The 19,538-nt window shown below is 46.2% G+C and overlaps 4 protein-coding genes across 16 annotated transcripts; 2 read left to right on the top strand and 2 right to left on the bottom strand.

The window, feature by feature from the left end:
* Positions 1 to 241: 241 nt before the first annotated feature.
* On the top strand, positions 242 to 5,237 carry LOC112888449 (alpha/beta hydrolase domain-containing protein 17C-like). Of its 2 annotated transcripts, XM_025954668.1 has the most exons (7): positions 242 to 785; positions 2,830 to 2,866; positions 2,990 to 3,226; positions 3,298 to 3,345; positions 4,101 to 4,534; positions 4,646 to 4,727; positions 4,866 to 5,237. In XM_025954668.1, exons 1-6 carry the CDS (start codon positions 457 to 459, stop codon positions 4,713 to 4,715), a joined length of 1,155 nt encoding a protein of 384 aa, XP_025810453.1. In that variant the 5' UTR covers positions 242 to 456; the 3' UTR covers positions 4,716 to 4,727; positions 4,866 to 5,237. The 2 variants fall into 2 exon arrangements, with proteins under 2 accessions (XP_025810453.1, XP_025810452.1); XM_025954667.1 differs by having other exon boundaries at positions 243 to 785; positions 4,646 to 5,237.
* A 1,571-nt stretch (positions 5,238 to 6,808) lies between these two features.
* On the bottom strand, positions 6,809 to 14,612 carry LOC112888885 (nuclear intron maturase 4, mitochondrial). 10 transcript variants are annotated; one of them, XM_025955260.1, is made up of 7 exons: positions 13,784 to 14,612; positions 11,136 to 13,690; positions 10,354 to 10,615; positions 8,355 to 8,515; positions 8,022 to 8,129; positions 7,664 to 7,872; positions 6,809 to 7,373 (listed from the first exon to the last, which is right to left on the bottom strand). In XM_025955260.1, the coding sequence occupies exons 1-2, from the start codon at positions 13,860 to 13,862 to the stop codon at positions 11,331 to 11,333; spliced, it is 2,439 nt and encodes an 812-aa protein (XP_025811045.1). In that variant the 5' UTR covers positions 13,863 to 14,612; the 3' UTR covers positions 6,809 to 7,373; positions 7,664 to 7,872; positions 8,022 to 8,129; positions 8,355 to 8,515; positions 10,354 to 10,615; positions 11,136 to 11,330. The 10 variants fall into 10 exon arrangements, with proteins under 10 accessions (XP_025811045.1, XP_025811044.1, XP_025811042.1 ...); XM_025955259.1 differs by having other exon boundaries at positions 8,022 to 8,515; XM_025955257.1 differs by lacking the exon at positions 7,664 to 7,872.
* LOC112888886 lies at positions 8,113 to 10,347 on the top strand. Its single transcript, XM_025955264.1, has 5 exons — positions 8,113 to 8,243; positions 8,368 to 8,414; positions 8,513 to 8,645; positions 9,162 to 9,211; positions 9,680 to 10,347. Exons 1-5 carry the CDS (start codon positions 8,117 to 8,119, stop codon positions 9,986 to 9,988), a joined length of 666 nt encoding a protein of 221 aa, XP_025811049.1. The 5' UTR covers positions 8,113 to 8,116; the 3' UTR covers positions 9,989 to 10,347.
* Positions 14,613 to 15,332: 720 nt separating the features above from the next.
* On the bottom strand, positions 15,333 to 19,066 carry LOC112890092 (nudix hydrolase 2-like). 3 transcript variants are annotated; one of them, XM_025956946.1, is made up of 9 exons: positions 18,714 to 19,066; positions 17,787 to 18,007; positions 17,210 to 17,275; positions 16,874 to 17,011; positions 16,609 to 16,686; positions 16,463 to 16,513; positions 16,316 to 16,350; positions 15,910 to 16,018; positions 15,333 to 15,771 (listed from the first exon to the last, which is right to left on the bottom strand). In XM_025956946.1, exons 1-9 carry the CDS (start codon positions 18,940 to 18,942, stop codon positions 15,565 to 15,567), a joined length of 1,134 nt encoding a protein of 377 aa, XP_025812731.1. In that variant the 5' UTR covers positions 18,943 to 19,066; the 3' UTR covers positions 15,333 to 15,564. The 3 variants fall into 3 exon arrangements, with proteins under 3 accessions (XP_025812731.1, XP_025812732.1, XP_025812733.1); XM_025956947.1 differs by having other exon boundaries at positions 17,787 to 18,001; XM_025956948.1 differs by having other exon boundaries at positions 17,787 to 17,995.
* Positions 19,067 to 19,538: the final 472 nt, after the last annotated feature.

Below are 19,538 nucleotides of genomic sequence, written 5' to 3'. Positions count from 1 at the left end.
TGCCGCCGGCGGCGGCAGCGCTAAAGCGAGCCGCTTCACATGCTAGAGCTTTCTGTGTTCTTTATTGAGGCCGCGCCCAAAAAAAAAAGAAGACTTTTTTCTCCCCTTTTTGCTTGAGAATGCATCCAAATTTGCCCCGAATTTCCGTTCGGATATTCAAAAACCCTCCCTGAACTCCGGTCGCCGGCCAGCCAGCCAGCCAGCCAGCCAGGCTAAACACCAGACGGCGGGGCCCACCTCCGTTTCGCATTAACAAACCACCCCGCCCGCCGCTCCGCTCCGTTTCCCCTTTCCCCTCCGATCGCGGCGGCAGCTTCCGCGAAAGCCTCCACTAAAAAACCGAGCTCGCCACGCCGCGCCGCGCCGCGCGCATCTCCTCCTCGAGTCCCACCACCTCCGCCTCCCGGAGCCCCTACTCGCTCCTAGCTCCGGCGCAGGCGCGGGCTCCAGCTCCCGATGGGCGCCGTGGCGTCGACGGTGGCGGCGCGGTTCGCGTTCTTCCCGCCGACCCCGCCGTCGTACGGGGTGGAGCCGCCGCCGTCGCCGGAAGCGGCGGCGGCGGACTCCGAGGTGGTGGAGCTCAGCGGGGTGCCCGTGTCGCGGGGCCGCGGCGTGGAGGCGCGCCGGCTGCCCACCAAGCGCGGCACGGAGGTGGTGGCCATGTACGTGCGCCAGCCCGGGGCGCGCCTCACGCTGCTCTACTCCCACGGGAACGCCGCCGACCTGGGGCAGATGTACGAGCTCTTCCTCGAGCTCAGCACGCACCTCAACGTCAACCTCATGGGGTACGTGCCGCTCCGTCTCGCCGCAATTTGCTGCTAGCATTGGATGTTTCTCTTCGAGATCCTGTCTGTTGTGCGCAGCTTATCTTTATTATTACGCTGTGATGTTAGTATCGGGTCGCTTGAAGTGGTAAAAATGAATGCATCTTTTTAGGACTGTTATTGTTGGCGCTGCAAGTCTTGTATGTTCTAGTTTAGAACTTGCTTGCTTGCATGTGATTGTTCAGGTAAATTTGGGATCTTGCAATGCATCGAGCAATGTTCGACTCTGTAGCTGCTTTTTAGGAGCTTAATTGGATGGCTCATTTTCATTAGTAGAAATCTGTTATGTCAATTGATAGAAATTGTAATCTAGAATTGAAGTTAACTTTATGGGGGCAAAAGTGTTCAAGGTCGTGCACGCAGTTGGATTGTTTATCTGTGGAAAGTTAGTGTTAGACTCTGTTGCAAAATGTACTTGTTTGGGAAGTTTGTGCCACGGGGCAAAGGTTGAGATATTATGCCGTGTTAATTGTTATATCAGTGGGAATGTCCTAGGCTGCGTCAGTGTAGCTTATCTGGATGTGTGGTTCAGAAAGTTAGGCGGTTCTGTTGTACAGTGGGTGGGTTTCATTGAAGCTGGTAATTGTTTGCTAGTGCATACTTAAGCTGACTGGAAAGTTTGGATGTTGATGTGCTGTACTGTTGATGGAGGGGCACATCTGCTTCATTGTCATCAGTACCAGAGTTGTTCGGAACTTCTTGGACTTCTTGGATCTGGGGTAGGAAGACTGGTCGTCTGTATTGGAGCTTTTGGTTCTGAATCTAGTTTGACTTGTTATCGATGTTAAATAATCCTGTTGGTACTATAGAACTGCTATGTTAGTTGTAGTTGTAGTGGGAGTGTGGGACCCATGTTGCCTAGGTAATCTTTGGTTAGAATCTGAACAACATCACTAATCTATGGATTCTAGTTGTGCCTGATTGAGATCAACTATCCATCCACTTAACATAGCGACTGGAAGCTGCATATGTAGGGATAGAGTCATGCTTGATGCTCACTTCTTACTCCTTGTTTGCTTGCGCTCTACCAAATTTACTTGCTATTACCAACCCATGGCTTGCCTAAGATAATCTAACATAAGCTACATTCTGCCTCGCTGGCCCTGCGGTGACACACTGTCTCTGGCAGCATGAACTTCAACTCTCCCTGTTGCCCATTCTATTGGGTAAAACCCCCAACCTTCATTGTCCAAGTGAAATGTGCTACAGCATGCTTTCTTGTTAACGGTGTTTCTCCTCTTTTCCCTTGATTCCAATGGTTAGCCACTGTTGAAAGTTGTCAACATTGCCCAGCTGAATTCCAGTTTCTCAATTTAAAAGTTTTATGTTCGAGTTGAAGGTTTGAAATATATACAGTACTTCCTATTTGGTTTCACTTTGGTTATGATAGCTGTCCATTGGCTTCTCTAATCCAAGTTTTGCCATTGTTTTTAATTTTGGAGGACATACTTCCTATTTGGTTTCACTTTGGTTACTGTACTTCCTATTTTAGTTATCAGGTTTTGCTGAGGGCTTAGGCATTTCTGGTTTGCTGGCTATATTTACTAATGGGCTGGGAAGAGCTGTTGGTTGATCAGAATCATTGAACTGTACAGTGGATCTAACACTTCATAACTAATTTGAAATCTTGTGGTATGAAGTATCTGGTCAGCTCTTTACTCCCACTTAAATTTTCTGATTTGCCCTTTTGTTTCTTACTGAATAAAGAACATTAGTTTTTGCCATATTGTAGCTTTTATCCTAGTTTACCTTTTCTATTGTAGAGACCTGGTTACAATTTGATATGTAGTTTGACTTTTTAACTGGTGCACCTATTGGACTGTTGCCTTGACACAGTGGAAGCTATAGTGTGATTGGTTATTATGCATTATCTCTATGGCTTTTTTTGAACTTCCTATTGTGGTCATGATATATATGCTTCTCATTTTGATGCTTCATCAGTCATGAACTTTGTGTGCCTATATTACTCTGCATTAGTAACCTCTGAATTGATATTTTCCTGCAGTTACGATTATTCTGGGTACGGACAATCATCTGGGAAGGTATAAACTCACATTTTTCTAGGAAAGTACTTTCCCTTTCCCTGTTTTCTTTATGCTGTTGTCTGAGTTCCAGGTCCCCTTATATAGCATGACTGACCTGTTTAATTCCATTTGATTCTGCAGCCAAGTGAGCAAAACACTTATGCTGATATAGAAGCTGTCTATAGGTGTCTTATTGAAACATATGGAACCTCTGAGGAAAACATCATTTTATATGGTCAATCAGTTGGAAGTGGCCCTACTTTGGATTTAGCATCCCGTTTGTCTCATTTGCGAGCAGTTGTACTACATAGCCCAATTTCATCCGGTTTAAGAGTGATGTATCCTGTGAAACATACATATTGGTTTGATATATATAAGGTGAGTACTTTACTTTATTCCTTCTAATTTGATCATTTACTTGATCTAATCACTGCCAATTTTTTTTACAGAACATTGACAAAATTCCTCTGGTCAAATGTCCTGTGTTAGTAATCCATGTGAGTATTCTTCTGACAGCATATTTTAAAATAATGTTCAACTCCATGTGCGCATATGCATGTGTGTTTCTGTTATCATTAAATTCTGTATTGCAGATAGCGAACTTGGGTTCAAGGCTTTTACATTTGATGGTTATATATGCTTTCGTACTGTGTTATTTTCAAAATATGTTCCAAGATTGTTGTTACCACTGATGTTCTGACATTTTTATTAAGCCCTGCACCTTTTGTTTATCTCAGTGGAGAGACCTAATGCAATTTTGTGTATACACAATTTCCTCATGGGGGCATAATACTTTTGGGGGTCAATGAATTGGTTTACATGTTAGACAATCTCTCTGTACCATCATACCTTCTCCCACTGTTGACTGAAGGAATACATTATTCTAGCGCTGTACTAGAATACTGTTTTTAGTTTCCAGAGTTCAGGCCATAAGGTCCTTTGCCTTATTTGTAGCTGAGATGTTTTTTTAAAATAAATATTTTTTAACTGAGATGTCATAAATTCCTTCAATCCCGCATATAAAATGGTGGTTATGGGTGGCATACACGAGGGACATAAGTATTTCATAATCTTTCATCACAGTTAGACTGTCCTAATGTTTTTGTTGTAATTGCTGCCATTTTGAAAGGCATGCTTTTCCTTTTTAAGAAGAACTAGTAGGTCCAATTACTGTGTTACAAGATGTTCTGCCGATTGGCTATGTAAAGTTTTTTTTTTACCACTTCAAGGCGCTAAATATATCTTGTTGCAGGGTACAGCTGATGAGGTTGTTGACTGTTCTCATGGGAGGACACTTTGGGAGCTATCTAAAGTGAAGTATGAGCCTCTGTGGGTCAAAGGGGGGAACCACTGTAATTTGGAGCTATATCCAGAATACATTAAGCACCTGAAAAGGTTTGTTACAGCGATAGAGAAATCACCACGAGTGAAAGATGAATCTCCGGAGTGTTCAGGTCCTTCAGATCCTAGTGAAACTGGATCCGAAGGTGCAGAGAGCTCAAGGAGAAGCACAGATATTAGGGACAAACCGAGGTCAAGCATTGATCATAGACCAAGCACAGATCGACGGGAGAAACCGAGGGGCAGCATAGACCGTAGAGATAAAAGCAGAAAAAGCATGGATCAACCTGACAAACCACGAGCGAGCGTGGATCAACCTGACAGGCCACGGAAAAGCATTGACCGGTTTGTCTTTTCGCTTCTATGCATTCTTTTTTACGTTTCCATGTGGATTTCTTTTCCACGAGATACCCCGTTTTATGTCCTCTTGACTCTTGCAATGCCTCGATGTGGCAGATTTGGAGGGATGATGAGATCAGTCAAATTGTGCAACATTGACTGTTTCACTGCAGCTTCTGGGAGCTGAAAGTAACGGGAGGTTAGTGCCTGGTAGAAATCTGTATGTAATACATTTTGTATACTTCATTCAATTGGGTGTTTTTAGTGTGACTGGAAAAGGTGTATTGGTTTGAATGAGGTTTTGTATTTTTTTTTTCCTTGAATTGTTTCTTGAAAGGAAACAACCATCGCTCCCCAACCCCTTCCTGTTTTCTGGAAGTCATCCACTTCTCAACTGATGAAATCCGAAGAAAAGCCGCTCCGCAAGGCAACGAGGATAACTGGTTTTGCATAACTGTAAATAGTTGTACTATTACATTTTTTTTTTGTCCACAGAGACGCGCTCATACATTTTTATTGAACTTTAACTGCGTCTTCATTTTTCCTCTGTGTCCAAATACATTCTCTTGAGATGTGGCTTTCTGTTACTACTGTCATGTACTCATGTAATACCATGGTAAGCAAGCCACAGTGCCACACTTGACTACCTTGATTGACATGTGATGAACTTGGAAACTGATCATGAATGAAGGATTACCTTTCACCTTTACTGTCCACTGTTTCCTATCCAATTTGTGGGACCTCTGTGTTTTCAGCAAGTTTATCAACCATACTAGTGCCTTGCTTCTCTACCTGAACTGAAATGCTTCGCACTTCGCAGAGTTTGCCACTGCGATTGGCTTGAAAGAAGCTAATTGACATACTGGACCGAGGGGCCGTTTGGATCTTTGGAGTAAACTTCAGTTCCCATCACGTCGGATGTTTGGATGCGAGTATTAAATATAAGCTAATTACATAACTAATTGCACAAATGGAGGCTAATTCGCGAGATAAATCTATTAAACATAATTAGTCCCTGATTTGGCAACGTTGTGATAGGTTCATCTCGTAAATTAGTCTTTATTTATGCAATTAGTTTTATAGTTAGCTCATATTTAGTTCCTCTAGTTGATATCCAAATATTCCACGTAACACTAAAAATCAGTCCGTGAATCCAAACGGTCCATGGACCTGATATGAACAAATCACTGAATCTAAACGGCCCCTATCTGACGTGAACAAAGTTCTTGGCTAGTAGTACAGTACGCGCCCCTGCCCTAGCCGGCAGTTTCACCTCACGCGCATTGACGCCGGGCGGGGCTACGGAAGCAGCGTCGCGGCCGCCGAGACGTCGCTGGGCGGGCGGGCGGGCGGCACGGCCGCGACACATGGGGCGGCTAGCCTCTGCCTGCCGTGCGGCCAACCGGCAGCAGCGAGAGCCGGGACCGGTGGTGCGCGAGCGAAGCGGCCGCGCGCACATGCTACTACGCTAGCGTAGCGACTAGCGAGGCCGACGGCGGTGAGGTCTGCCGGCATGTGCGCGCCGGTCGGCCGGTGCTTTCGCTCGCCCCGGCGGAGGCGGAGGTGCGCAGGAAGCCAGCCAAGTGGGCCGACTTAGTCCCGACGGCCCAGCTAGCTTCTCAACCCAGCTGACCTGACAGGCTCTTTTATTTGGGCTGGTCATGGGTCGATCTTTAGAGGGCGAATGTAACTGGGCCGAACAGCGCGCCTGGCCTCCAGTTTTTTGCAAAAGAAAAAAAAGGCTGTCCGTGACACGGACGACACGTAGGATGTACTCGTACACCCCTCGGTCCGAGCCGCGGCTGCCGCGAGGAGGAAAATGTGTCGCGGCCTGCCGCCACGATCGGGCTCCGCGGCGAGGCGGGAATCGGGACCTCGCACGCCCTCGTGCTCCTCCCAGTAACATGAACGCAAATGATGATGCGCCCGCCGGAGCCCGAGGCCTGCCCCCGGCGCACGTTCGCCGGCGCGCCGCCCGATACCGATGCCTCTCTATCGGTTTCCCCAGCCACCCGGATCGGACCCCGTGGCCGGCTCAGCCGCGGCCCACGGCGTCGCCGGCCACCCGCGCGGCCGGACGCCGTTCGCGATGGCGGCGCCAGGGCACGGTGTCCCGGTGACGCCATGCGAGATGGCGCCGGTTGCTCATGCCCGTTTTTCACCATCTGCATCTGGGCGTGTCGGACTGCCATGCCTTCGTTTCATCCATTCAGTAGACAGACTAACAGTAACAAGCAGCATGTAAGAATTCTGCTTTCTGGCTCGTGATGGTCTATCGGCTTGCCCTTGTACACAAGTACTATGCGCACCAGTCCAACACACTGCAGACCAGATCTCTGCCCTTCTCAGTAGTGATTGAAAAACTTCTATTACTGGAAATTTCAGATCTACCACAGTTATGTGTACCAGTGGAAGGGCCCAAAGTTAGGGATGTTCATGTCACTATGCCTAGAAGGAAAACAAACGTCCCCATTTCAATGATTCTATTACAAATACAGTATGACAAGCAAATGCCCCAGCATCCGTAGAACGGATGGATTTCCGACGGCCTCCGTCTGGACAAAATGAATTATGCGGTACTCTGAATCATTTCGCTTCAGATGCGAAACAGGCGAACCGCAATGCCGAGGCATGGGCCACGCAGCTGGGACGACTTGAGTCCCAGAAGACCGTGTTGACTGTCTCAGATAGTACATTCCAGTCACAGTACCGTTTGTATGAATCTTCACACCAGGTGCAGAGAGGCCTGGGACTTGTTCCCCAGCTCATACAATCAGGCAGAGGAACCGAAGCTCAAGCTGGCATCCTGCTCATGCTTTTCGCAGCCACTTGTCACGCCCAACACCTGAAAAGAGGAAAACCATCTGGTTAGTCTAGGCTCAAATCATGTGCTAAGAAACTGGACCAAATTCAACCCGCTGAAAAGGAAGACGGGTTCTTCACGCGTTCACTCTCCCAAGCCCCCCTGATTCAATGCTACCGACAACGGCGGTCGAACACCAGGTGCGCCCTTGCGTGCCGAGGGCATCTGGTTCACACCCACCAATTCACCACCAGTTAAATTTTGTGCTACCACCTAGGAGTCTGACGGATCAATATGGTTTAAGGTACATGTGGGGGCACTGAGGGCATTACTTAAGATCAACGGGAGGTGAAACTCTAGGTTCCGGCCTTGGTCCCGGGAAAACTTTCTAGTTGGCCACCAACGCTTGCCTCTTCTTCCTCACTGCCTGCATTGGCAGCAGCACTGCGGGCAGAGGGCCCAAGGCACCCAAAATCTTCTATCCCAAGCAATTTGCCGATCCTTGGAGCACTTTTACAATGCATGAGATCCTTGGAAACTACTGCTTGGCAAATGGCGATGGACAAACTTTGAGTAGTTCCAAGCACATGAATATACTCAAGCCAATAAGAAATGGTGAGGCCACAGAATATCGTATGGATTAAAAGTACAGGTGCAGCATTCTAGGAACAGGAGATATTGCAACTCTACCTTGAGTCTTTGACCAATGGAGGGCCCATGTCTCTGCAACCCTATAAATCTACCCTTCCTTTGTTCTTCTTTCTCCTTCCCTTTCCGTTAGTTACATGACAGACATACCTAAAAGCAGGGCTAGACAGTTAGTTATGCAGCCGTTAAACTGTTTAAGTTTCTTGCTCGGGCTGGCCATCCTCTCAGCCACCCTTGGGCCCTTTGTTACTATTGCACATAGAGGTAGATATCAACACTTCTGCTTTTGTGTTTGCATACTTGAGTCATGTTTATTTTCCCTCTTCATTCCCTTCTCAGTGTAAGAATGGATGTTTGACAAACTGACACACTTACTGTCTGATTTCAGAATTGCTGACGGTAACTGGCAGCAAGAGAGGAGCAGAAATCAAGCTGGTAAGCATCCGGAGCACTTTCATTTAAGTTTTAGAATTATGTAGCCAATAGCCAGGACTCATCCCAGAATACAGTATTTAGTGATGGGTCAAATGCAGGACCTAAGTGTTGACAAAACAAGCACAGATGAGGATGTTAGAAGCAATGTATTGACAGGACGAAAGCTAGTTTCTGGAGATGCAGTCACGGAGCAGAAGGATGCAAATAATTCTGGAAGCAAAACAAGCTCAGGTGCAAAACATTCTGTTGGAAAATGCGGGCAAGGAGGAGGGAAGGATTTGAGTATGAACTGTTATTTTAGAAGTAGAAAACTCCCACCAAAGGTTTACTTTGATGGCCACATTCCCTTCACTGCTGATTACCGTTCACCCCGGAAACACCCTCCCAAGAACAACTAGAAGTAGATAGGGTACAGACAAGTAACTATAACCAGCTTGTTTTCTTTTTTCTTCTTCTGTTTTGCCATCCTATATGTCAAATATGGCTTTCCTTCTTGTTAGATACATGTGTTTACTTATGATAAAATAATAATTTTGTTGTCTTTTCCCATGTCGTGATACTGAAGTTATGCTTATTTTGGGAAAGGTTCAACATTTCTGCATCATTTTATTCATGATTTACCTGTAACCTTCAATTTTCTAGCTGTTACAAGCTTTGCAAAACACTAATATTTCTAAAAAAGAAAAGCAGGAAATCCTATATCAACATTTTCTGTTCAATTTGAATATTGTTACATTCTTAATGCAGGAGAAATTAAGAACTACCCAACTAATTCACATGCGCCTTCAAACCTAAAGGTGATCTCTTCCTCCCCGACATCCTATATCTACGTTTTCTTGGTCCAAAAGCTAGCATGAGTTCATATTTTATAGTACTTTCATGATTTTTTTCTTTTAGAAAAATGCAAGTTCATACTTCTGCATTTCATGCTATCAGAGTGTTCTTAACAGCAATATGTGGACTTGCACCTGTAAATGTTAGATAGGTCAAAACTCTACACGATCTTGTCAGATAGTAAAATGGGGAGGTAATTCCAAGGTACTGCTTACTCTTGACTTCGAAATTCATGAACAAATAATTTCGAGGTATTGCTACTCTATACCAGACAAATATTTTCTAGGAACTGCTATCCAAATATAGGCAATCTGTCCCAGAAAGTCATCATGACAATGATCATCTATCTATCTATCTATCTATTATTTTCCCTGTGTTTCCTTAATTACTGGATTATGGACCACTACTAATTTCCTAGTAAAATATCTCAGGATAGTAGTAGCTCCAGGATGCAGGCAGGACCATCCATGAAAAGAATGAAACCAGAAGGAAGCACATCTGTGATAGTACTCAACATGCCAAATCCTCAACATATCAGAACATTGCCATCAAAGCATTCTGCCATGAATTCAAATGCAGGCTTCAAACAAAAGTTGAGGGATTCAATCGTTCGCAGCACATTACATAGAATAAATGAGGATTCAAAGGAGAAAATGCTAGAGGCCAGTGATGAGGTTCTGAAATTTCTTAACAGGGACTACCATGCCTCTCCCCATAAGAGGAGACCTGTTCATAACTAAGGACAAGGAACTTATGCCAAATCCTAGTCTTTTAACCTAAGTTAATGATCTAGTGGCGAGCCAGTATGATCAAGTGATGTTTCCCGTTCTAAGGAATAATATGCCCCTGTTCATGATAACCCATGGTGTTTTCACTTTTTCCTTTAAAAAAATCCAGTGTGCAACCTTTCAAACTTTTGAAATGCAACCTTCAGAGTTAAAATGGCATAGATGCATAGTCAACCCCACCGAGTAATGATCTTATAAAGATCACACGTGAAACGTATTTCATAAGAACTAGTTCATGTCATGACTCATGATCTAGATGGCAGGCTAAATAAACTATAAAGCATGCAAGAAGAAAACAATTATCACAAGAAAGCTACCTTTGCCCAAGTCTATCACCAATGGGAAATGCAACATGTGATTGCAACCACCTCTTGTGAACCTGAGTGCATTCTGCACTTCTCAACATGAACAGTCTCATTGGATCAGATCAAACCAACCCGATTTTTCCTTCAGTTCTGTTGCACGTCGATCATTATACAGTTTTCTGCCTGATTCAGTTAGGAACTTGTCACACAACACTGCCTCTGTATACGAGTTACAACCAGTGAGACGGTCCAGCAGGGCTTGCAATGCAATAGTCTGTCAAACGAACTTGAGTTTCAGCAGATATTATCACTCACATATGTATACGCAGGAGAAGCAGAAATTTCTCAAAAATAATTGCACATGTACTGTTTCATCATTATTTATGGTCCAAAAGTTGATCAGTTTCTTGATCATGAAAGAGATGGCAAAAGTTTGATACGAAAATTACCATGACAAGAACCAGAAAGCACCAGAAGGGCTCAAAGCAAATTTGCATTCCACTACACATAAATATGCTACATCCATTTCTTTTTTCTTTGAGAGAGGTGAGTTAAAAGAGTCAAACTCTTTTTTCTAAAATATGTGCAACAAATTTGCACAAAATTTAGAAATGCTATGATTAAATCAAGGTTCAGCAACCATCTAACTTAGAAAACGTCTAGCAACTAATCAACATCCAGCCTACTTACGCAGTGCTTAGGCGCCACCCCATGGTTCACCTAGTGTCAAGCGCATTTTATAACATTGGAGAACTGCCAGCAAAAATTGAACTTTGTAAGTCTGAAACACTCACCAAAAAGAAGCTGCTTTCAAAATGTAGGCTAATTTTCAATTTGAATTCCACAAGCATACCACTTAAGTTATCTCTCACAAAATGAGTACTATGGTTAGCTACAACCATAAATGGATTTACAAGCACTGAACCTACTATTCTGTGAGTCAGTAGAAAGCCTTCAATTATCAGTAAACCACAGGTATCATCTTCGAGTCATCTAACCAGGGACCCAAAATCAACTGATTGAAGGGAGATGTGTCCCAAATATAGATCTTTAACATGCTGGGTGCACAATCCAATTCGTCTACCATCCAAACTCCCATGAATCGATGACGAGAAACCTGTCCTCCATCCAGGAAAACGTTGTTTCTCTTTCACGTGAAGCACATACATACTTGGTGACGCAGATTGACAGCCCATGACAAAGCAGTTGAATTGTCGAGTAGGGACTCTAACTCTTGATAGTGTTAACACAAATAAACCACTACTAGAAATGCCATACATCAAAGCTTCATCAGTGGAGGCAAAAGAGTAACTAGATTCCAGAGGTTTAATTGTTGCCTCAAAATCTTCAACCATTGGAATGCCATGATCATCAAGTTCAAACCGCTTTTCTGTCAACTTTTCATACATCCGATACTTTGCAGATAGTGTCCTGATGCAGGATTTTCTGACACATTCAACAAACATAAGCTGAAGTTCTTTAAAATTGTCAACCTCAGAAAACCATCTTATCCAACGATGAATTATTCCTGCAAACCAACTTACTATTAACTCATCATCTTGCAAGGCAAGGGCCGAAACATGCCTAGGGAAACCTTCGACATTAATTAGACCATATAGATGAAGGCACTTCTGAATATAGCTAAGAGGAGCATGAATTTTAATGATACCACCGTCAGTGCAGGTACTAATTGATTCCACCCTCTTTAAATTGGACAACAATGCTTCCGTAGCAGCAGTTTCTGATGAGATGTAATCTTCAGCTTGCTTCTGAAAGTTGTAGAATGCATCCCTAAGGTCTTGCGCAAGTGCTGGTTCAGCAATATATTTAGATAGGAGAACATCCTCATTTAGCTCATTTTTGGCATTGACATCCTGCATCCATACCTTCAGTAATGTTTTGAGCCAGTGATCTGTCTTCATCCCCTCTTTCCTAAATTTTGCAATGTGATCAAGCAAAGGGGTGCTAAGGCCAAGTGGCTTGATCTCACTCTCTTTTATTCTTCTCAAACCATATGCCAACCACTTCTTTCCTACTCTAAGATTCATAGCATCCCAAATCTCTTGCTTCTGAGAAGCAAACAAACTAATCTTCTCCTTAAGCTTATGCACAGCTTTCAGTTTAGCATTCTCCTTTGTTTCCACCCTGACGAAAACACCACAAAACTGTAACCCCTGCATATTCCTTTTGACTGGCATAAGACGCAACCTATCGTCAACTTCCAAGTAAAGTGATTTTCTTAAGTAAGCAACAATTTCAGATTTCATATCTTCTGCAGCATCTCTGGATCCAGAAACTGCAACAAAAATCTCATCCATATACCTACAAGCATATAGCTTTATCTTTGTCTGACAATCTGTTTGATCTTCACTATTTTCATCTTTCCCCTTAAGTTGACTCCGAAACCAGCGACGCAAATTCGACCCATGGTCCTCTGAAACATGTTTTGCCTCTGAACCAAGGCCTTCATGTTTCAAGCAAATCCTAAACACCTCATGGTCAAAACTGTCAAGATATATGTTCATCAGGATTGGTGCAAGTACTCCTTCTTGGGGCAGCCCATGGCCCTTTGGGTATCCACCAAATACCAAATTGATAACCTTGGCATCAAACATTTTTTGCATGAATGCAACTAACTGGGTGTCCTCGATCTTCTCCTGTATCAGATAAATAAGCTTAGTGTTTACATTGCTATCAACCTCTTTGTGCAATGGGACAGTAAAGCACCAATCTGGAACCCCGATTTCATCTGATATGAACCTGAGGGCTGAGTGATACCCTCGCCCACTGCGGCAACCATGTGATATCTTTGAGAATTGAGGCCTGTAGACAACCTCAAGGACTGCCCTTATCGCTTCCTGAACCACTTTCAAGTTCAGCCTAGGAAGAACAAGGCACCCTTCGCCTCTTCTTTTCTTCACCACTGAGAAAGCATTTGCTCTGACATCAAACTCACCACTCCTCAGCTGCTCTGCCAGCGTGACAAAGCAGACATCATCCTTCGCACAAGCTAGATCAGCGTTTGAATTGAGCCGGACAATGTTGTATGCATCCTCCAGTGTCTCGGCATTCGCCACAACCTTACCCATGAGGTCGTAGAACTTGCCGTTCAGGTACTGCGCCTTGACCCTCTTCTTGATGCGGAGCTCTGCCAATCGTTTGCGCTCCATCCGCGTGAGCGGCTTCCTCTGCCTCTGAACGGCCTCGGCCGACTCCTCCGCGAGAGAGGCTAGGCTCTTTGCCAGAGACACCGGCGGCGGCGGTTCGACGGCTTGCTCTGCTGCATCCTCTACTCCATCGAGCGAGAAGTGGTGCCCACTGTACCGCCGGAAAAACGCGGCGTGGACTCCTGTTCCAGCAAATAAAACGACAGAAACATTAGCACTCTGCAGCGGTTCGGGGCGCGGGGTTGGCGTTGGGGTGAGTGAGAAGTGAGGAGAACCTTGCCGTTGGGGCCGCGGCGCGCGTCGCCCCGAGAGCTCCCGGAGGAGGCGACCGCGACCGGTCGCAAGGAAGGACATGGCGCCAGGCGTCCTGGTCTAGCGGGGCATTAAGTCGAACAGGTGGTGTGCGCGGCGGCGACGAGTCGGGTGGCGCCGTTTGCCTCCGCAGAAGAATCGTGCGCCGCGCGGGCCTGCACCATTCTGTCGCGGCCTTCGCCCATTTACAAGGATGGTGGGCCCCAACCCTCTAGGACCCTTCTGTCTGCACTTGTTTCAATCTGGGGCCACCACGCCAGAAGGGCAGACCCACGAGACAGCGTCAAGAAAACGAAGGGCGCGTTTGGATCAGATTACAGATTTTGAGAAGCTAGGATTTTGGATGGATTATGAGAATCTGGATTTAGGACAAAATCTGAATCGTACTGTTTGGAGGTGTGGATTCTAGTAGCTGATTTCGGCTTCTAGTGCGTGTTTGGGGCGCGCACGGGGTGCCGCCGGCCTTGGCGGGGACGGACGGCGAAGACCGTGCGGGGACGAGCGGCGCCGGCCTGGGCAGAAAAGGATGGGGACGAGCGGCGACCGCGGGCGGGGATGAGCGGCGGCGGCGGGCGGGGCGGGGACGACCTGCGCAGGTCTGGGCCTGTCGAGCGGCCGGGCGAGGACGCCGCCGCCCTGCCGAGCGCCGGCGGACGCGGCCACGCGGGCGGCTCGGCGCCTGTGCGCGGACGGGCGCGCCGCCTGGCCGGGGCGGACGCGGGGAGGCGAGCGGCACCTGTACTGTACGGGCGGGGAAGGCAGGCGCTGGATGGAGCAGCAGGCGGCGGAGGAGAGAGTAGGGTGCGGTAGGGGGGAGACCGGGGCGCCGGGGGGGGGGGGGGGGGGGAAGGGGAGAACCGGGGGGCATATGCGGGGGATTGAGGCGGGGCCGCGGGAGAGGGATGGAAGAAGCCGGAAGGGGCAGTTTCATGTAATTTTTCACAATGGCTACGGGCAAAATTGTAAATTCGACCGCGAGTACCTGCTGGAAGCATGCCAACTCCAGATTCTGGGATTTTGAGAATCCAATAATCTTACTGTTGGAATCTACACTAAAATCTGCACCGTTTGGAAGCTGGGTGGATTCTAGGGTCTGCTTGGTTGAGCTCCATCCGCTGATTCTTCGAGGGAAGTGATTCTGTGGCTGAAAGTAATTCTCTTTGATTATCTAGTATAAACTCTTATAATTCAGGATGGAGAATCACTCCACAGAATTATAATTAGGATGGAGAATTCTACTTTTTTCAGCTCCCAGTCTCTTAGTTTATTTATAGAATCACTGCACAGATTCAGCAGAGAATCATTCTCTCTAAAATAACTGTTTGACAGAGCATCTACTGGATTCACTAGAGAATCAGCTTTGGGCCTTAGATTATGGATTCACAAAATCAAGCAAGATCCAAACTGTTAAGAGTTACTATACGCAACACTTATCCCATAATAATCGCTAAATTAAAAATAGAATAAAATACAAAAAAATTCAGGTTTTTTTAACATTGAGACCAAACAAAATTCTCTTGTCAATCCCAACCAGCATTTTATTGTCTGTAAACCTACAAATACAAATCCATAAGCGCAACATTTTCAGCTGTACTTTTGAATTGCTATATCTCCTTTGAATTACAGACACGTGCGGCAGGCAACATACCGTCAATTGGTGAACAAAACAATCAAGTATGAATGATTCAGACCCTTTTCACAGACCAAAGTGAAATTTCAACTATCTTGAAATTCATGTGTATTACTAATTGCTTGATCCTGAGGCCTTGTCGAGATCCCTCCGGTTCATGTAAAAAAAGGACAGTTTGTCTGTGAATGCCGATTTTATGGAGATCGGCGAAAACCCTGCATATTCCTTGTCCACTTTAGCTAAACCGACTTTGAGGATGTACTTCGCGAATTCGTGTTTCTGGAGAAACGGCTGCGCTGCAAATTCCTCCACTGGCATCCACTGCAAATGAGAAGTAGTGTCATCAAAGCAAATATTTGGTCAAATGCTGCTTGAAGAACTGAAGTAAACCCTTTAAGAGGTAGGTTTTTTGGTTGAAATAATCATTAACTTCAATGTTGGAAATTTGGTTCCAAGTACCTGGCATGCCTCTATTTCTGAGTCTTGCTTAGTAATGTCATATGAAAGTGGTCGTAGCAGGCATACAAAAAATAGATCCGATTTATCAAAAAAGGCTTTGTGGCTCTGCCTGCAAAAGATAGAGAGATTTATCAATAGATTGCATCAACAGAAAGAAAGGAATGGAAAATAGGATTCAGGTAAATTTCATATTGAATGGAAATGCAAAGGACTGCCATTTTTTTTCCTTTTTGGTTCTCTAGTATCACAATAGTAGCTAATAAATAAAAATGTCTGCATATAGAATGTTGAACAATACTTCTCTTTCTTTCTGTCGTCGGTATATTGCTTAAGTGTGACAAGATACCTGGTAAGTCTATGCTAGATAAATATAGGAAAGAACTGGGATCAGAAGTCCAATTGTTACCTGAAGGCAAGCACTTCAACAAATTCTGCATCAATCTGAGATATGATCCAGAAAGGAAAAACAAATGAGTATGAGCAACCATGGCAGGATTTTACCAGACAAAATTTATTAGAAACATATTGGACTTCTGTTTACACTAATACATACCCCTGTCTCTTCTTTTACTTCTCTTATGGCACCAACATTTATATCTTCCCCCTGTACGTACCAATATCTTGTGAATTATAACAGAACAAGTTGGTAATGAACGGACCATGAATAATATCTCTACATGCTCAGATAAGAATTATTACTGGTTCAACTACGCCAGTTGGAAATTTCCATACACCAAGGCCTCGAAGTACACCACTCTTTTCTTGTACAGCCAAGACCTGCAAAAGTAAGAATTTCAGGGATAAGGAAGACAAAAAACTTATCTAAGGATGATGCTTAATAGAATATCCTGTTGTCATAACTCATATCGATAGATAATTGATAACAATGTTTTTTAGGATCCGTAAAGGAGGTAACAGAATAATAACAAGCTTAATCCTTAAAGTTATCACATTCATTTTGTACCTCTCTTTTGTCATTCATTATAAAAGCTCCAATACCCACACGGTGGGTTGCATTTACTGGCAGCGTATGTGTTGTATTTGGAAGCCAGTAGGCAAGCATCAAGTATGTTTCCTCTGCATGATGGTACCAGAAACCTTCCTACATACACAAATGAAGTTAAAGCATTTCAGAGATAAAATCAATTGAATCAAACTGTGAACATTACCAAGTACTATCTAAACAGTAAAAAAGCAATTGAGTTATGGTGACTCAAATATTGTAAAAATACTTCACTTTTGAATACACAGGTTAATCAAGTTATACAACTATAAATATTGAAAAGGTGAGTTTAATTACCTCCACAGCTGGTGTAATAAGGTTGGAAAGGGTAATAGGCAATTTGATCCAGACACCTCTTATTCCCTACAACGAGAAAAGTACAAAATAAATTACAACCATGGGGATGATAAATGTAAATTTCTGATATTAAATTCTACTTCCATGACAAGCAAGGGCAGGCTATGCACTGTAACTGCATGTCTGCAGCTCTCCCCCTTAAGATACCCATGAATAACTAAAATTATTTTTAAAAAAACTCAGCCGGCGGAATGATGATGATGATGTGCAAGTACAGTAATCTCTGCATGTCTTCTATGTCAGATGCCTTGGGTATGGTTGGTGGCTCCTCAGCCCTCACAGAAAATATTAAACCTGTAGCATAGTTGTTATGCACGGCACCAACAAAAATAACTTCCTGATCCTACTTACACACAGTTGCCACCATGGATCTTTGCAATAGATTATCCCCAGTTCAAATTTCAAATTTTAGGACATTAATTTTACAAAAAAACTCTCAACTTAGAGGCTGATGGATTTTTAACAAGTCATCACAGAATGATAGAATCCATGATAACATGAGGTGGAGGGGGGTCACCTGCTCCCTCCATTTCGTCAATGCTGCTTTCAGTGAAGCTGAAAACACTCCAGGATCCATCGGAGTCACCATCTCAATAATAACACCTCCATGCTTGTCATTCACAAAAGGTAATTGCTCGACGTTCCTCTCAGCCACAGCCAACTCCGCGGCCACTGTTGAATTCCTCGAACCTGACATGGCTCTGCGACCAAACTCACCTCTCCGTCCTGTCCCTGCACCTAAAACAAAATCATGAACTGCAGCTGTGCAAAGGTACACATTTATAGAGCATTTAGCTTAAAGAGAGCTGCGGATGATGGGTGGTGCGAGCAGTCTCGCCGTACCATGCCCAAACGAATTGACAAGCCGGAAAGGGGTAGTCAGTAGTGTGGGGAAGGTGACTAATTGGGGATGGGTGGGACAGGCAGGCAGGCAGCACCCGCTAAATTGTCATCATGCATGCCCCTCTCTTTCACCGTCCATCGTGGTCACCCTTTACGTCCATCCACCCATTTCTCATTTCTGTTCCCGTTGTCCTAGATCCAAGACCCGGAATCCCAGAATATGGGAGTGGGCGCGGTCCACGTCTAATCTAATCACCCGTACCATACACCTATTCCATTTCCTGTTGATTTCTGTGCGAATTCAAGGATTCGGGTGGTACCAGATGACCACGGTTTAAGCGGCGTCAGACATGCAGGACGCCGGACACCAGCGGATGGATCATGGATGATCCAAAAGTCAAAACTAATGCAGCGAAAAACCAAACCATCGGTGACCACCCGTGGGGGTTGGGGGGTTTGCGGCGGGGAGACAGTTCCCCCGATCCGCTTCCCTTCCCTAGTTCCCTGCGACCCGAGCCTACTGAACACCGCGGCAACCAGCCGGCTGGGAATGGGCGCGCCGCGGCGCGGCGAGTGCTGGGTGAGTCTGGAAGGAACGCACCTCCGGTGCCGAGGAGCGCGAGCCGTTCGCGGGGGCGAGGCGGGCGGGCGCCGAGGGATCGCGCCCGGGAGGAGGCGGAGGCGGAGGCGGAGGAGGAGAGGCCTCGATGGGCCTGGGTCGGGGCGGCGAGGCGGCGCGGGAGGAGGAGCCGGCGGAGCGCGAGGGGCGCGCGCGAGCGCGTGATGGGGAGCGAGAGCGAGAGCGTGGGGGCGGCCATCCGGCTCAGCATCCCCACCCCGCTTTATTTGGGACTCGGAGGACGGAGGGAGGAGCAGCCGCGGGCACAGTGGCACCGCGCGGCGCGGCGCGGTGAAGAGGGTGGTGGGGAGGCTCGTCAACGGCGCGGTTGCCGGCTGGCTCGTCGGTTTTGCTTTTGCCACGAGCCACGCGACGCCCGGGGCGAAGCGAAGGGGCCCGCGGGTGTGTGGCACTGTGGCCCTGGCGTGGGTGTGACCCGGGAGGCCGGGGCGGGCCAGGCGCGACCGGGCCGACGTCGCGCCCGCACGACCGGTCACGGCGCGGCTGCCTTTGCCTGGTGGGAACGGGGGTGGCGGCGCTGCTGGCTGGGGCCGAGCGTGAAAGCGACGCCGCGGCGGCGGCTCGCCGGCCGTTCCCGCTGGCGCACCCGCCGGTCGGCGGTCGACGTCGGAAAGAAAGAAAAGAAAAGAAAAAAGGCAACGCTACGGTACGCGCTCCTGCGCGTAGGCTTTTACGTGTGGGTGCACGCTTGGGTGACCGGACGTCGAACCACTCCGATCCGTCCACTCATCGGCGTCCAGGACGTGACCATCCGACTAAAAATCTGTCGTTACGCGCCTGCCTAAT

Source organism: Panicum hallii, chromosome 4 (assembly GCF_002211085.1).
Source record: "Panicum hallii strain FIL2 chromosome 4, PHallii_v3.1, whole genome shotgun sequence".
Taxonomy (NCBI): Eukaryota; Viridiplantae; Streptophyta; class Magnoliopsida; order Poales; family Poaceae; genus Panicum; species Panicum hallii.
The sequence above is the reverse complement of the archived record's forward strand: the minus strand, read 5'-3'. Positions and strand labels throughout refer to the sequence as shown.

Bases quoted from the DNA above. Each gene is read 5' to 3' on its own strand.
- LOC112888886 (XM_025955264.1), top strand. From the start codon at position 8,117: ATGACAGACATACCTAAAAGCAGGGCTAGACAGTTAGTTATGCAGCCG. The intron at 8,646-9,161 runs GTGCAAAACATT...TTCTTAATGCAG, and splicing joins TGGAAGCAAAACAAGCTCAG to GAGAAATTAAGAACTACCCA. The intron at 9,212-9,679 runs GTGATCTCTTCC...AAAATATCTCAG, and splicing joins ATGCGCCTTCAAACCTAAAG to GATAGTAGTAGCTCCAGGAT.
- LOC112890092 (XM_025956946.1), bottom strand. From the start codon at position 18,942: ATGCTGAGCCGGATGGCCGCCCCCACGCTCTCGCTCTCGCTCCCCATC. The intron at 16,687-16,873 runs GTACAAAATGAA...TTACTTTTGCAG, and splicing joins TAATGAATGACAAAAGAGAG to GTCTTGGCTGTACAAGAAAA. The intron at 16,514-16,608 runs GTAATAATTCTT...TGGTACGTACAG, and splicing joins CAACTGGCGTAGTTGAACCA to GGGGAAGATATAAATGTTGG.
- LOC112888449 (XM_025954668.1), top strand. From the start codon at position 457: ATGGGCGCCGTGGCGTCGACGGTGGCGGCGCGGTTCGCGTTCTTCCCG. The intron at 786-2,829 runs GTACGTGCCGCT...ATTTTCCTGCAG, and splicing joins CTCAACGTCAACCTCATGGG to TTACGATTATTCTGGGTACG. The intron at 3,346-4,100 runs GTGAGTATTCTT...ATCTTGTTGCAG, and splicing joins GTCCTGTGTTAGTAATCCAT to GGTACAGCTGATGAGGTTGT.
- LOC112888885 (XM_025955259.1), bottom strand. From the start codon at position 13,862: ATGTCCTTCCTTGCGACCGGTCGCGGTCGCCTCCTCCGGGAGCTCTCG. The intron at 13,691-13,783 runs GTTCTCCTCACT...TTGCTGGAACAG, and splicing joins GCCGCGGCCCCAACGGCAAG to GAGTCCACGCCGCGTTTTTC.